The sequence below is a fragment of the Diaphorina citri genome, unplaced genomic scaffold, assembly GCF_000475195.1.
Source record: "Diaphorina citri unplaced genomic scaffold, Diaci psyllid genome assembly version 1.1 scaffold3916, whole genome shotgun sequence".
Lineage (NCBI taxonomy): Eukaryota > Metazoa > Arthropoda > Insecta > Hemiptera > Psyllidae > Diaphorina > Diaphorina citri.
Window position 1 is genome coordinate 8,166 of NW_007381315.1, and position 15,978 is coordinate 24,143.

At 38.2% G+C, this 15,978-nt stretch overlaps 3 protein-coding genes across 4 annotated transcripts in view; 2 read left to right on the plus strand and 1 right to left on the minus strand.

The window, feature by feature from the left end:
• LOC103520674 (MOG interacting and ectopic P-granules protein 1-like) overlaps positions 1-15,965 on the plus strand; it is a gene marked incomplete at its 5' end in the record, with an annotated part of 24,127 nt that extends 8,162 nt beyond the window's left edge. Inside the window, 4 exons of the mRNA XM_008485773.2 lie at positions 1,715-1,942; positions 2,802-2,987; positions 3,807-3,970; positions 15,837-15,965. Coding sequence (XP_008483995.1) covers positions 1,715-1,942; positions 2,802-2,987; positions 3,807-3,962 — 570 coding nt within the window. The remainder of the gene's footprint in view (positions 1-1,714; positions 1,943-2,801; positions 2,988-3,806; positions 3,971-15,836) is intronic.
• Positions 8,024-11,616, minus strand: LOC103520672 (cleavage and polyadenylation specificity factor subunit 5). Of its 2 annotated transcripts, none has more exons than XM_026831700.1 (7): positions 11,417-11,616; positions 11,127-11,332; positions 9,958-10,158; positions 9,730-9,793; positions 9,372-9,537; positions 8,792-8,906; positions 8,024-8,270 (listed from the first exon to the last, which is right to left on the minus strand). In XM_026831700.1, the coding sequence occupies exons 2-7, from the start codon at positions 11,306-11,308 to the stop codon at positions 8,249-8,251; spliced, it is 750 nt and encodes a 249-aa protein (XP_026687501.1). In that variant the 5' UTR covers positions 11,309-11,332; positions 11,417-11,616; the 3' UTR covers positions 8,024-8,248. The 2 variants fall into 2 exon arrangements, with proteins under 2 accessions (XP_026687501.1, XP_026687500.1); XM_026831699.1 differs by having other exon boundaries at positions 11,127-11,410; positions 11,493-11,572.
• On the plus strand, positions 11,827-14,986 carry LOC103520675 (protein BANP-like). Its single transcript, XM_026831701.1, has 5 exons — positions 11,827-12,092; positions 12,969-13,270; positions 13,422-13,613; positions 13,951-14,020; positions 14,502-14,986. The coding sequence occupies exons 2-5, from the start codon at positions 12,972-12,974 to the stop codon at positions 14,586-14,588; spliced, it is 648 nt and encodes a 215-aa protein (XP_026687502.1). The 5' UTR covers positions 11,827-12,092; positions 12,969-12,971; the 3' UTR covers positions 14,589-14,986.
• Positions 15,966-15,978: the final 13 nt, after the last annotated feature.

The window sequence follows — 15,978 nt, forward strand, 5'->3', positions numbered from 1 at the left end:
CAACAACACAACCAAAAAAAAATGCTAGGGATGGCTACTTAGTGGATATGCAGGTTCAGGATAAGAGTGAAAGGTGAGAAAGAGAGTCCCGATGATGAGAAATCGGCCTGGGCAGGAACTGGGCCATCGGGAACGTGTGAAAGATTTGTCTACAGGATCGCAAAACACCGTCTGGACCTAAAGGCTCCAGAATTACCGGATTTGTTTATTACGATATACAAACCCAAACAACAACGCCGCACGAATTAGATCCAAATATGGAATTGTAAAAGTGTGATATAGGACTCCAAATAAATTCCTTGATTACTTAGGATTTATTTATTCTTGTACAACAGGTGTACCAATGGAAGCTCCTGAACCACGTGGCGCGGGACCACAACATGTCACTGAAGCCGGCACATCTCTCTTACAAGTGTACGGTGTGTACTGCTACATTCGGCATGTACCGTCAGTTTGAGAACCACGTGTACTCTGCCCATAGTGTGGCACCCAGACGTCCTGCCACAGACAAGAAACCTCAGGTGAGCTCTAATCCTTATCCTTAGAATGGAATCGAATCGCCGAAAACTTGAACCCTTTTTTCGTTCGACTAAAGACTAAACATGCCTTCAGGCACACTCCATTTGTCAAAGGTCTAGGTTTTCCTTGCCCTTGGGATAAATTTAATTTTAAGAAGGCATTTGCTGATGAAATTCGTAATGAAACAATAAGTTGATCTTGTAAAAATCTTGTTCTTCTTCTTCTTCTTCTTCTTCTTCTTCTTCTTCTTCTTCTTCTTCTTCTTCTTCTTCTTAGACTTTTCCTAATTAAATAGGGTCGGCGTTTCCTGTCAGTCTCTTCCAGGCAGTCCTATTGTGCACCTCATGTCCTGATATCGGTGGAATGGCTCATGCGTTCCTTGGTACTTTTTTTTGTTTTTTCTAAGGGAGGTACGTCATTTTTCAATGCTGTCATTGGGACAATACAATCGATTAATCGCTGATTATTTCCAATAGGCTGTCATTGCTATACAAGAAATTACTGAGGATTAACCCTTTTGTTTTCCAGGGCCAGAGCACGGATCCCATGTTGAAGCCGTTGAAGATCAATGACGAGATCACGATTATCCCTCAGCCCCCTCGCCCCACTGCCTCTTCTTCTTCCTCCACCTCCTCCTCTAACAACAACAAAGTCAAGATTACGCCCGTACCTAGCAAGAAATAGACTTGAAGGTAATGATCATGCTTATTTATTTATGGTTTAATGTCATTTTTCTTCGCCTTTTCCCGTGCCTTTGGGCTGACATTTGGTTTTGGCTACAAATTCTACGAGTGGCTGCCCTTTGCTATTTCTTTAGCAAGGGAAATTCAGGCTGTTATACTCCCTGTTTGAAATCCCCCAGCCTGACTAAGCTGGTCTACTCCCTGTCTAACGTCCCCCAGCCAGACATGGTTCAGTAAACTTTAGAAGGCTCAATAACTTTGGTTTTCGGCCCAAGTCAATCAAACTTTGCAGAGAGGTTCTTTATAAAATGAAGATCAAAAGTCTCCTTGGGACCAACCTCGAGAAATGTACGGTTCGGCCGCTATTCAAGATTTTAGTTTTGAAAAAGCTCGAAATAAAATGTTCACTCTTCTCAGGACTTTAGTTTTAAACTTTGCAGAGAGGTTCTTTATAAAATGTAGACCAAAAGACTCTTGAATAATGGAGATTATTTCTGTCTCTTCCCACTCAGGACTTGGAGCAACTTCGCAACCACATGCAATGGATCCACAAGGTGAAGATCCATCCGAAGATGATCTACAATCGGCCGCCGCTCAACTGTCAGAAGTGTCAGTTCCGCTTCTTCACAGATCAAGGTTTGGAGCGACATCTGCTGGGGTCGCATGGCCTCGTGACGTCATCTATGCAGGAGGCGGCCAACAAGGGCAAGGATGGCGGCCGGTGCCCCGTGTGTGGACGGGTAAGTTTGTTTTATGTTCATACAGAATAGAATAGAATATACCCTGTTTTCACTGCCGAAATGAGACTGAAAAGTCTCTTTGCTCTCGCAGTCTAAACAAGGTCTTATGTATTTGGTACAGAATAATTTCACAAATTACAAATAAAAACCTTGCTTAAATAATAATTAATAATAATAATAAAAAAATAATGATAGGTAGAAATACTATTATTAATAATAAAATAATAATGTAGAATAACAGTCAATCGTTACAAGTTAGGAAGTTAGGGTGAAATAAAGTTAAATAGAGGAAGAAAAATAATAAAAGGATAGAGATAGGTGATTATTGTGTTATTGTGGGCCTTTTTTGTGTTACACACCAAACATATAGCATTATTGTAGGCCATTAAGACCTCGGAAACCAGTCTGCCACAAAACGCTAGACATCTGTGGGAAGTGTGCAAGGGCTACCGGGTCAAGGACGGGCCCGGTTAAAGAAGTTAGCCCTGAGAGTAAGAGAAAGAGTGGAAAGTGAGAATAGGAACTTTGAACGTAGGATCATTGACAGACAGAGGGAGAGAAATCGAAAAAAAAAAAAAAAAAAAAAAAAAAAAAAAAAAACCCCCCAGACATCTGTTAGAAGTGTGCAAGGGCTACCGGGTCAAGGACGGGTCCGGCTAAAGAAGTTAGCCCTGAGAGAAAGAGTGGAAAGTGAGAATAGGAACTTTGAACGTAGGATCATCGTAGGATCGTAAAAAAAACAACAACAACAACAACAACGCCGCATGAATTAGATCCAAATATGGAATTGTAAAAGTGTGATATAGGACTCCAAATAAATTCCTTGATTACTTAGGATTTATTTATTCTTGTACAACAGGTGTACCAATGGAAGCTCCTGAACCACGTGGCGCGGGACCACAACATGTCACTGAAGCCGGCACATCTCTCTTACAAGTGTACGGTGTGTACTGCTACATTCGGCATGTACCGTCAGTTTGAGAACCACGTGTACTCTGCCCATAGTGTGGCACCCAGACGTCCTGCCACAGACAAGAAACCTCAGGTGAGCTCTAATCCTTATCCTTAGAATGGAATCGAATCGCCGAAAACTTGAACCCTTTTTTCGTTTGACTAAAGACTAAACATGCCTTCAGGCACACTCCATTTGTCAAGGGTCTAGGTTTTCCTTGCCCTTGGGATAAATTTAATTTTAAGAAGGCATTTACTGATGAAATTCGTAATGAAACAATAAGTTGATCTTGTAAAAATCTTTTTCTTCTTCTTAGACTTTTCCTAATTAAATAGGGTCGGCGTTTCTTGTCAGTCTCTTCCAGGCAGTCCTATTGTGCACCTTATGTCCTGATATCGGTGGAATGGCTCATGCGTTCCTTGGTACTTTTTTTTTTTTTTTCTAAGGGAGGCGACTAAAGACTAAACATGCCTTCAGGCACACTCCATTTGTCAAAGGTCTAGGTTTTCCTTGCCCTTGGGATAAATTTAATTTTAAGAAGGCATTTGCTGATGAAATTCGTAATGAAACAATAAGTTGATCTTGTAAAAATCTTGTTCTTCTTCTTCTTCTTCTTCTTCTTCTTCTTCTTCTTCTTCTTCTTCTTCTTCTTCTTCTTAGACTTTTCCTAATTAAATAGGGTCGGCGTTTCCTGTCAGTCTCTTCCAGGCAGTCCTATTGTGCACCTCATGTCCTGATATCGGTGGAATGGCTCATGCGTTCCTTGGTACTTTTTTTTGTTTTTTCTAAGGGAGGTACGTCATTTTTCAATGCTGTCATTGGGACAATACAATCGATTAATCGCTGATTATTTCCAATAGGCTGTCATTGCTATACAAGAAATTACTGAGGATTAACCCTTTTGTTTTCCAGGGCCAGAGCACGGATCCCATGTTGAAGCCGTTGAAGATCAATGACGAGATCACGATTATCCCTCAGCCCCCTCGCCCCACTGCCTCTTCTTCTTCCTCCACCTCCTCCTCTAACAACAACAAAGTCAAGATTACGCCCGTACCTAGCAAGAAATAGACTTGAAGGTAATGATCATGCTTATTTATTTATGGTTTAATGTCATTTTTCTTCGTATCATGTATCCACAAATAACAGTGATCTAGAGTTTTTAAGTTACTTAGTGGCTTGTAGATTGGAAACTTTTCTTTTTAGAACTTTAGGTAAGCACTGTGCTTTCCCCACAGCTGAAAATTATTTATGTGACCACCATCTCGTTTTTCTTAAGGCAGACTTACTAGTTCGCGTTCCGTAGAACTTGTACACACACCAAATTGATTTTCTTAATTTTCGATTGAACTTACCACCGGTTGAAACTCAGGGTCTTGGATCTACCTCAGACACATTCATACAATAATATCTGTACATTATTTCTAATGGTAACAATTTTACAGAGATACACAGTATGGATAAAATGTAGAGTCCACTGACTTTACATTATAGGATAATAGTTTATATTTTTTATAAAGTACGTGTGTAGATTCAATGGTACCTATTATTTGGCTGTTTTAAAAGATGCTCGCTGTGCTTTCATAACCTTAAATGGGTACCTTTTCAAGTGTATTAGTTTAGAGGTACCATTGTCACTACTGTACAATAAATCAGGAAGACTTTGCTGTTTTAAAAGATGCTCGCTCTGCTTTCATAACCTTAAATGGGTACCTTTTCAAGTGTATTAGTTTAGAGGTACCATTGTCACTACTGTACAATAAATCAGGAAGACTTGTCACATAATTTCTATAGAGAGAACATATTAATTCCTTTGTGTTGCACGTACAGAGCACTCACCTCTATTTAATTCTGGTGTGTAACTGAACACTAATTTAAAGAATTTGACAGATCAAAACCACTCAAGATAACTTTACTCATGAGATACTTGGCTCCCTATATATTTGCTTCCTACCTCTACTTTGTACATGCAACACAATAAGATTTAGCCCTGTACAATATAGGGCGACAGATCAAAACCACTCAAGATAACTTTACACATGAGATACTTGGCTCCCTATATATTTGCTTCCTACCTCTACTTTGTACATGCAACACAATAAGATTTAGCCCTGTACAATATAGGGTACGGATTAATTTTATAAAATACAAGAAGTAGGTACAAAATATTATCACCGGCGATGACATTTTCTTGGATTTTCATCAAATTAAACTGTTTTGGAGGATTCATCATTTTAACAGATTCATTTGAAGTTAGTGCTCTTAATATTTTCGTGGAAAATCTAAGAAAAAAGCTAAACAAATATCCCAGAACTATTACAAAGGACTGAAAGAAATCGTAAAAAAGTCCACTGTGAACATAGTCATAATATGTAGACTGTCCTACATAGAAAGTAAAAGAGTAATTTATTTTAGGGAAGTAAAGAATTTTCCAAAGGTATCCACGAGTAGTTGAAGACAGACCGATTCCTACTGACAAAATCCCAGTATTTATTCTACGATAGGTAGTAGGTATAAGAATCCAACACCCAACAAAATAGGGAAAGTTAACTATAGTTTAGAATTGTTTTGCGAGACCGATTCCTGGTTACAAAATCAGTATTTGTCCTACGGAAGGGATTCCCCAGATTTTTCCCAGCTAGAAATCGAGTTTTAGATTTTTTCAAGACCACCTTAGATATATTGGACATTACTTCAGGGCCCGGCTTTGGGATCTAAGTGATGAAAACATGGCTACTGTGTTGTATAAATCAATCTATTAATAATAGTATAGATGCTATTTATTTTATTTATATTTTTTTAGTGTAAGTTAACATTGAATTAATTGTACATAATTCGTCTACTTCAATTGAAAAAAAAAAAAAATCTTGGAAATTTGATGTCAATGAATTTAAATTGGATCGTACAGATTTGTTTTAAATTATGTAAATCAAGAAATAACAAGTGTATGGCGGTGCAAAAATTTTACATGGTTTAACTCTTTAACTCACTAGGGTTGGAACTTGACCTGGAAATTCATTTTTCTTCTCACTTGGGTTCAAGGTAATCGACCTATATACTTGATTAGTTGAAATACTTTCGGTATTTAAAAAAAAGTAATTCTCACTCGAGGAGCAAAGTGGGAAATCTTTTCAGGTTAAATTTAAGTAATATTTTTATTTGCTCTTTTTCTCTTCCACCACTCAAATCAAATTCGGGAAGAAATCCATTTTACTCTTTTCCTTCAACCTTATTTCAACTTGTTCGAGTGCCTAATTCACTTTTCACATGGTTAAAAACAAACATTTTTCCCCATGCAGGTAATCGAAATTAAGATTTTTGGTCCAAAGTTAATTAAGTCTACCAGATCATAAGACATTTTAATTTGTACAGATGTTTTTGTAACTGTTTGTAAATAAGACCGAACAAGCAAGATTTTACCAATGAAAAAAGTTTCATTTTAGCTTCCCCCTAAAAATGTCTGCTTTTCCCTGACCTATTCAAAAGATGTTTGGGAATAGGCATTCGTGTTAACATATATATAAATGAAATTGTAGATTTGTCTGTACATTGCTTAGAATCGTAAAATTTCTAAGTATTCTTACTCCTTATGCATCCCCGATTCCAAAAATCACATTAGAAAAATTTCTGTCTGTCTGTTACGCTAAATAAATGGACCTTTGGTTGTCCTCTTTTCGCGAGAAAACGGCTCGCCGATTTTGATGAATTTTTTTGTGGTTGTTAAGAAGAGTACTCGGGGTGACATAGGCTACTTAAAATTGTCACATTCCATCCTGATTCAAAATGGCAGCGGTTCAAAGTTATGCCTATTATGCTGCACTGTGGGACATATCAGGGAGCGCGTAGCGCGACCGTATGTGTGTGTGTGATGGGTGTGTGTGGTGCATGTGTGTGGTGGTCGCGTACAAAGGACGGGTCAACCACTAGTTATTAATTAAGGCCGAGCAACGCTTCGAACTCTTGACGTTCGCGGGCCTCCCGGCGCTAAAAAGGTCAAGAACATAAATATAGAGCTCTCTGTCAAAATAAATAATTCCTTTATCCCTATGCTGACATGAAAATCCAAAGTCTTGCTCTTGTTGAAATTGTTGTGATCTTTCTTTTTCTCACTAGTGTAGGAAAATAGGAAGATCATAACCAAACACAATAATTAATTTTAGTTTTATAAATATTTCACCCTTGTAAAATTTAATAAAACAATATTTTCATTAAACTTGTATTAGTTTGCTTTGTTTTTATTAGCACTTGAACTCTTGAAACAATAAGCCAGCAAACCTTGTGGATAAAAATCCATGCCTTGATGGGGATTTGAACCCACACCCTCCCTCTTACAGAACTCTGCTTTATTTTAGTTCTGAATGAATTAAGGTAGGAGGTATGAGTGTCAGATTGTCTTGAGCAAATAGATGTAAAAAAATATAGTTCTCAGTTTCCTCTCTTAGAAGAAAACAAGGACTAAAAAAAGTAATGCAAGTTGGAAAAATGGGACAGAAATGTACAAAGGAAGGAGGAAGTTGTAAATTCACAAAGGCAAGAGGAAGTTGCTGCTTTATTTAGGTCCTGTTGGGTTTGGCGTTGGGATTTTGTTCCTGGATAAGGCGAAAGAAAGTAAAAACACCTCCAATTCATACTCATAAAAAGTGCCTGCTGGCAACTGCTGTTTATTAGAGCAACGAATTAAAACTGTACGTCAGTCTACTGTCAATAAAAAGAAGTCAATCTAAACACCGTCACCTACCCAACCGTTATCTTATCCAATCAGAGAGGAGTATTTTTTCCACCTCCAAAAAACAACTATGATCAGGAAGGATTAGCCAGCGGCGATAGCACGTTGAATGCACCAGTTAGCTCACTGAAGTTAAGCAAACGTTGGTTCGTACATATCTGGATGGGTGACAGTGACCGTCACGTTTTGCTGGCTTTTCCAGAAAACCCCACTCACGCTCGGTGAGGTTAATATAAAGTGGGTAGCTTGTCACCCACTTTCGTCACGTTTTGCTGGCTTTTCCAGAAAACCCCACTCACGCTCGGTGAGGTTAATATAAAGTGGGTAGCTTGTCACCCACTTTATACTAAAATTTATATGTCAATGGAGGGTAAAAGCCCCGTGACTAAAAACCTTAGCAGTCATAGGGCTATATGAGATCCATAAAAAAGTATCGGTTAGGCAAGTATTTATAAATGGTACCAGGCAATTAAATTAAAAGGAATAAACACTAGCAATTTTTTGTACAATTTAAAGGTATTTCTTTACAAGGGGGAAAAGACATTCCTTCCAAACGTGTCTGAATTGAGAGAGTAACTCTGGACTGGGAGGAAAGAATTCATAATGTAAATCTCCAAGCATCGCGCACTGCTTACATGTAAACCATATTGAACCTGGAAAGAACAAAATACGTAATCTTCTGTAACTTGACTGTATCGTTTTTTTTTCTTAAGAGATTTGATAGAGGAACTAACTACTGAGGTCTTATCGTCCCGAAATTGAAGAGAGGACAGGATAGGAGAAAGCCAGACGTTCCGAGAATCAACATTATCCGTTCAGGATAACATCCGCCCCGGGCGGGAATCGAACCCGCGGCCTAGGGCTTACAAGGCAGACGCGTTACCAACCAAGCTAACAAGCCTGGCTATACCATCTTTTACAAGCTTACCAGGCGAGTCTTAACGCTTTAACGTCTACAGGATAGGAGAAAGCCAGACGTTCCGATAATCAACATTATCCGTTCAGGATAACATCCGCCCCGGGCGGGAATCGAACCCGCGGCCTAGGGCTTATAAGGCAGACGCGTTACCAACCAAGCTAACAAGGCTGGCTATACCATCTTTTACAAGCTTACCAGGCGAGTCTTAACGCTTTAACGTCTACATTATCAAGGGAGGTTAATTATAGTATTTACCTGCACAAGGCTTGAGGTAGTGAGGAAATGATGGGACCATAGCCCTGCGAATTGTCATAGAGTTCAACCAGAGGTGCAGCCACTAGCTTGTAGTTCTTGGGGACTGCAAAGAACGCTGAAACCAAAGAATACAACTGAGTACGTAGTTACACTGGGGGGTAGAAGCTTAAATTTAATATCAACATCGTTCTGATCATGTATCCACAAATAACAGTGATCTAGAGTTTTTAAGTTACTTAGTGGCTTGTAGATTGGAAACTTTTCTTTTAGAACTTTAGGTAAGCACTGTGCTTTCCCCACAGCTGAAAATTATTTATGTGACCACCATCTCGCTTTTCTTAAGGCAGACTTACTAGTTCGCGTTCCGTAGAACTTGTACACACACCAAATTGATTTTCTTAATTTTCGATTGAACTTACCAGAGGAAGTTGTATCTTTTGGAGATATCACCAAAGATACCAAATAAAAGGTAACTTACTCATTGAATTACACAAGGTAAAATGAACAAGTACCAAGTTCTTGTATCATATGACTAAAACATGCATATTGTATTCAGTATAAACTTGGTAAGAGAGCTTACCCCTTTCAGGCAACTGGACTAGGAACAGCCTTCTGTGCTCTTTTGGACTTGTGATGTGCACTGGTACATAAGGATATTGGGGAGGCTCAAAGTTGGGCCGCCACCAATTACCAATTGTATCTTCTACAATCCATTCTTGTTTCACACCATCTCGTCTGCCAAGTGTCTAAAAATAGGAACAGTTGCAAATAAATCATCAAAAAACTTATAGGTAATTGTTTTTAAGCAGTCCTGACTGTCTTTAAAAGCAAGTCTTACTAAACTCAATTAATTACACAATTTATAACTTCTTCAAGATATATGTTCTGATCCCTAATAAGTTCCACTACTTACATAGGTATCATTAACACAAACTTACATCAGACAGCAATCTTTTCAATCCTTCAATTTCATCTTCTCCTTGATTCAATTCTCCTCCAGGTCTGTAAAAATAAAATATTTGAGCATATTATTTCCTTTGTAAAATACTTGAACTAAGACTAGTAGATTTGAGATATATTTCATAAATGCTCCTGTTTCACCAAAATAAGTACTAGGTAAGGTAATGGACATTTTTTTTTTTTTTAGGTAGGTAACCACAACTTACAATTTGAAAAAGGTTGTACCAAGTTGAAGCATGAGAACATGAGGAAGTCCATGCTCGTGTACTAAGAGCACTCCATCAACACTTCTTCTCATGCCGATCTTCTCAAATTCATCTCTCATTCTCTGAAATCTGGCAGGAACTGAGGAGTCCTTCTCAAAGAGTGGATCCTTGATGTCAAATGTGTAGTTTGAAAGGGGATACCTGAAAAGAGAAAATCAATACTCAATCTAGATGCGCACTTAATCCTAAAGAATAAGGTTAATCCTAATAAGGTTCGTTCTCGGAACGCCTGGCTTACTCCTATCATGTCTCTCTTTGATTCCGGAACGATAACGCATCCGTTGTTAGTCCCAAAAAAAAAAAAATCTATTTCACTGCCCTGTTGGCGTAGTGGCCAAACGCTCGCGTGGTAATCAGGGGAGTGTGTTCAAGTCCAGCCTAGGTATGGACTTTTATCATAGTAGCCTATTGCTAGAGTTGTCTGGCTAAGGGACTATAAACAGAGAGTAAACTAGTCCAAATTTCCTAGCGAAGGTTGAGTGCGAAGGGCATCCACTCGGAAAATTTTGTTAAAACCAGTTGGCCTCAAAGCGATTAGTTTTAATTTGAACAAACAATCTTTTTTTTTTGTGGCTTTGGGCTGATAGTTTTACTCACAGGTTCTTTTTCCTATTGTATTGTAGATTTTTGCTTATTCTGGTAACCAAAAAATTACAATGTAACATAAATTTTTGGTTCCCATAATAATTGCTCTCAACTTGTGTGACTATCTATGAGCTACTAGAAAACTTCTTGTCAATCCCTGTAGTAGAGCATGGCTTACAATCGAAGGTACTTACAAATTAATGGTCCTGTTGACAGTGACCAGAGTCGAGTTGGAGGGTGGGTAAAATTTAGAGTTGAGCTGTCCTGGTACACAGTTTTAATTTGAACAAACAATTTTTTTTTTTTTTTTGTGGCTTTGGGCTGATAGTTTTACTCACAGGTTCTTTTTCCTATTGTATTGTAGATGTCTGCTTATTCTGGTAACCAAAAAATTACAATGTAACATAAATTTTTGGTTCCCATAATAATTGCTCTCAACTTGTGTGACTATCTATGAGCTACTAGAAAACCTCTTGTCAATCCCTGTAGTAGAGCATGGCTTACAATCAAAGGTAGGTACTTACAAATTAATGGTCCTGTTGACAGTGACCAGAGTCGAGTTGGAGGGTGGGTAAAATTTAGAGTTGAGCTGTCCTGGTACACTTGGGTTGGCTGCAGGGGCCACCACAGCTCCACCAGAAGGCCTGCGAGGCCATCCTTGGCTAGCATTCACTTGGGGAGAAGTTTTGATTCCATTAGTAGCCATGTTGAGAATAGACACAAAACACACACTGATTTAAAACCCGGTCAATTTTATAAATAGAAGAAAAGTAAAGGGTGAGAACGAAACACAGGAAAATAAAGAGATCTCAAGTGATTTAAAACCCGGTCAATTTTATAAATAGAAGAAAAGTAAAGGGTGAGAACGAAACACAGGAAAATAAAGAGATCTCAAGATTCTCAGGAATAAGAAAAGCTGGAGAAAACTTTGATCTTTTCTTTTGTTTTTTCTGGTTTTCCTTTTGGAAATTTGGAGTTTTCGTCTTTTCTATTTGCAAAAAAAAAGTTTTTTTCGTTTACCCAAAAACCAGTGTTGTCAAGTCTCTTTTTCAGGAAAAATGTACGGTAATCGGAAAAAGTGTACGGTAATACAATTTGACCAATCTGGCAACATTGAACTTTTCCCCAACTTTTGGCTTTTTGAATGTTTTTTTTTTTCGGTTGGGGAAGTAAAAAACTATTGATTTTTATACAGCGGAAAATTTTGAAATTTGAATATTTTTTTATTGAGGAAAAGTGAAAAGTTTACAGGTGTACTGTTGGAAGACTTTAGGAGGCCGTTCAGGCAGTTATTCTTTAATCATTCGATTGAAAAAGGATCAGGAAGATTTCTGATATCCTAATTAGTGGATCATCTCATCTGATCACCTTTTGTTTCAAAGTGTATAGCACAGGTACCAAGTTTTGTTCAAACACCTCTGTGTCATACCCACTGGACTTCTTCACTAAAAAAAGTTAAAAGCTTACTTTCAGTAGCTTTAAGATACAGGGTAAGTTCACTTTTCAAAGCCCCATTCCACCATAAGCTTGCTCCTTTTGTTGTTTTTACCCTACTGAAAGTACCCTAATTGTATGGAAGAAGTTTGCTAGAGGAAAGTGTATTAGGTATCCACTCAAAATTAAAGAGAGGAAGACAGGGTTGGAGAAATCCAGAGCCCTTCTAAGAACAAACCTGATCTGTTTAGGATAGTTTGCCCTGGGTGGGAATTTAAAGAGAGGAAGACAGGGTTGGAGAAATCCAGAGCCCTTCTAAGAACAAACCTGATCTGTTTAGGATAGTTTGCCCTGGGTGGGAATCAAACCCACAGCTAGTGCTCACAAGGCAGATGGGTTACATTCCCTCTAAGGTAACTAGGCTGAATTGACTAGCTGTGTGTTTCATTTATTATTATTGTGCATAGTTATGCAATTATGCTACTTACTCCTCACATCCTCTGTTACTCTATCCCCTACTCCATCCTCCAATGTTGCTCTTTCTTTGCCTTCAAAACCTTAATGACAGAGGCAGTTGGCAACAAAACCATTTGACTTTGATCCTTATCCATCCCCTCCTATCAATCCCTCCTAACTTCCTTAACTGTGCAGTTTGAATGTGTGAGTTAATGTTCTCATCATCATTCCCATCACTTCTATTCTATTCTATTCTTTTCTTTTGTCTCCTCTCTAACTTTTCTCCTCTTCCAGAACTTTAATTTGTAATTTGTTTATGTTTTTCTTACTTTTTTTATAATTTTGTAACCTAACAAAATTATATCAATAAAGAGGTGCTCTATTAAACTGTTGGTATAATGGAACAACTTGTTCTAAGCTGACAGTCTAAATAAAGCACTACTTATACTTATACTCCTACTGTTCTTCATTTCCAGATTATGTCATTTGAGATCAAGCGATTGAAACCTTCACTCTCATCTTTTGATATCTTACAAGAAATCAATGAGAAAATATTTGCCATTCAGTTAAACCTTGATGAAAGGTTAAACAAACTAGAAAGTCAACTAAATACAGTCTCCGAGAAATGTGAAGAAATAGTGAAAACAGTCTGTCTGACAGAAGAAAAATCCAAGAGTAATGATACTAAGGCATGTATGTCCAAGCTCAACAAAATTGATAATCAACTCCAGAAGCTTATAGCTCTCTTTGAAAATGTCATGAATGCAACAAAAACAAGGTAAGTAGGTACAGTAAATTTGCTTCTACATGTAACTACTAATTTCATGGCCCCTTTATTTATTTAGTTCCCCCCCTCCCCACAAGATTGCCTTTTATTAATATCTTGCAAATCATTAAATTATTCTCATTCTAGTTCTGTCTTGTTTCAGCAATAATCCAGTTGTGTTCATGTCAGATAAAAAGCTGAGCACCTCAACATGCAGCACAGTTGAAGCTCAATTGTTACTTGATAAATCTCATACTGTGGTCACCCTGAACACAGAGGCTGATTTTCCACAGGGAAGCTGGCTAGGAGATGAGAAAAATCAAAACTTACGAGTTCGAGTGCCCATCAAGAAAAGGTAAGTAACTAAGCCTAGTGCCAATAATAATAACCTCCTGAGGGTGTGAGTGCAAATGGGTCTATCAAATGGTTTATCACCAATTCATCACACTAAGCCTAGTGCCAATAACAATAACCTCCTGAGGGTGTGAGTGCAAATGGGTCTATCAAATGGTTTATCACCAATTCATCACATACCTAATATCATAAATTGATATTGAGAGTCCAAATTGAATTCTCAGATTATTCATGAAGATCCTAAATAAAACCCTTTACCATCTTGCTTGGAAAATAAAAAAGAAAAAGAAATGGTGTTGCATTTCTAGCAAAATGATCATTTTTTTCTGCACTTTCAGTGATCTCATTCATATCAACACCACTTGTCTTACACCAGAGAAAATGGCAATCACGTTACTAGACTACTTGTTCCCTCGAGTACTTTCAGTGATCTCATTCATATCAACACCACTTGTCTTACACCAGAGAAAATGGCAATCACGTTACTAGACTACTTGTTCCCTCGAGTATGACTGTACAGAAGTCTTCAGTTGAGAATTCATCAGCCAAGTGAATCAGAAGAGATACCTGCGACAAGAAAAAAGAATAGAATACAAAATACCTGTTGTTGAAATCTATTAGTCATCAACTTCTTCCGCGAATTTTTCATTATCTTTGTTTGTCCTGTCCGAATAGGACTGAAAAGTCCCGTTGATTTATCCTAGCCGCGTCTTGACCACTACACCACTGAGGACGGTAAAGCTGTATTTTATGCTTTTTTTTTCGAGTCATCATACGAATTTTCTCTTTGGACTAGTTTGGAAGTAATGGCGCAACCACACCCGCTGCCAGTCCAAACTAGTCCAAAGAGAAATTTCGTATGATGACTATAAATAATAATAATAATAAATTCCCTCGAGAAGTACTGGCTGAGTCTAACCTTTCTGGTACTGGAAAGCACAACAAAATGAAGCTGGATCCTCTCCTTGTGAGTTGAATATTCTCTCACACTCAACAGAGAAGAATTTTGTTTAATTGTGTAGATTAGAAGTGTCCCAGGGGCAGGTTTCTAGAAATGTATGGTTTGGCCAATATTTAGGGCAAAAGTAGTGGAATTCAGGGCTAAACTTTGGGGAAAATTTCGAAAGGAGTTTGCGTTTCTCAGGACTTTACCTTTTGGCTCAATTCGTTGAAACTTTTCAGAGAGGTTTGTTTTAGGATGTAGATCAAAAGTGTCCCTGGCTCGAGGTTCAAGTAATGTACTGTTTGGTCACTACGTAGGGTCAAATCTTCAAACAAGTCTGAAAGTGATCGTGTCTCTTAGGACTTAATATTTCAGCCCAAGTGGCTCAAACTTAACAATGATATTCGATGTGTAGAAAAATACCCCTGGGCCAGGTTTCCAGAAATGTACGTTTTGACTTTTGACCGACCGTTATTAAGGGCTAAACTTTTTCTTTAATGTATGTTATTAACTAATTGCTTGCCTCTACGAATGACTGTACAGAAGTCTTCAGTTGAGAATTCATCGGCCAAGTGAATCAGAAGAGATACCTGCGACAAGAAAAAAGAATAGAATATAAAATACCTGTTGTTGAAATCTAATAGTCATCAACTTCTTCCGCGAATTTTTCATTATCTTTGTTTGTCCTGTCCGAATAGGACTGAAAAGTCCCGTTGATTTATCCCAGCCGTCTAAAAGAGTTCGGAAAAAAATCGTCGTGTGTAGTGGGAACTCTCTTATTACATTGCCTACAGTACATTTTTTGTCGTTCGGAAAAATCGTCTCGTGTGTAGTGGGAACACTTTTTTTTTTTTAGGGCTTTATTTTAAGTGGCAGGGTTCTCACTTACGTGAGCTCTTCCGCCCAACCCCTGAGTCAAGATTACGCCCGTACCTAGCAAGAAATAGACTTGAAGGTAATGATCATGCTTATTTATTTATGGTTTAATGTCACTTTTCTTCGCCTTTTCCCGTGCCTTTGGGCTGACATTTGGTTTTGGCTACAAATTCTACTAGTGCCCTTTGCTATTTCTTTAGCAAGGGAAATTCAGGCTGTTATACTCCCTGTTTAAAATCCCCCAGCCTGACTAAGCTGGTCTACTCCCTGTCTAACGTCCCCCAGCCAGACATGGTTCAGTAAACTTTAGAAGGCTCAATAAGACACCCAAATTTCCTTTGTGTAATCTTGTTAACACAAGGGCAAGATTAAGAAGTCCTACTAAATCCTTTCTTTCCTTTTCAGGACGCATGGGCCCAGAAGCACAGTCAAACTGAATGCTGTGGTGGACACAGTTAGCAATCTACCTGTGTAATGTGAAGCTGAAACCAAGTACAAGTTGTCAAATGACGACCGAAAGCAAGGAACAAACATATGAGCGTTTTTT

What these genes read in the sequence shown, in the direction of transcription:
- LOC103520672 (XM_026831700.1), bottom strand. Translation starts at nt 11,308, where the DNA reads ATGGCTACTAATGGAATCAAAACTTCTCCCCAAGTGAATGCTAGCCAA. An exon ending in GGTACAACCTTTTTCAAATT is followed by an intron (nt 9,794 to 9,957) that starts GTAAGTTGTGGT and finishes TTATTTTTACAG; the next exon opens with ACCTGGAGGAGAATTGAATC. An exon ending in TGAAAAGATTGCTGTCTGAT is followed by an intron (nt 9,538 to 9,729) that starts GTAAGTTTGTGT and finishes TCCTATTTTTAG; the next exon opens with ACACTTGGCAGACGAGATGG.
- LOC103520675 (XM_026831701.1), top strand. Translation starts at nt 12,972, where the DNA reads ATGTCATTTGAGATCAAGCGATTGAAACCTTCACTCTCATCTTTTGAT. An exon ending in ATGAATGCAACAAAAACAAG is followed by an intron (nt 13,271 to 13,421) that starts GTAAGTAGGTAC and finishes GTCTTGTTTCAG; the next exon opens with CAATAATCCAGTTGTGTTCA. An exon ending in TCACGTTACTAGACTACTTG is followed by an intron (nt 14,021 to 14,501) that starts TTCCCTCGAGTA and finishes AATAATAATAAA; the next exon opens with TTCCCTCGAGAAGTACTGGC.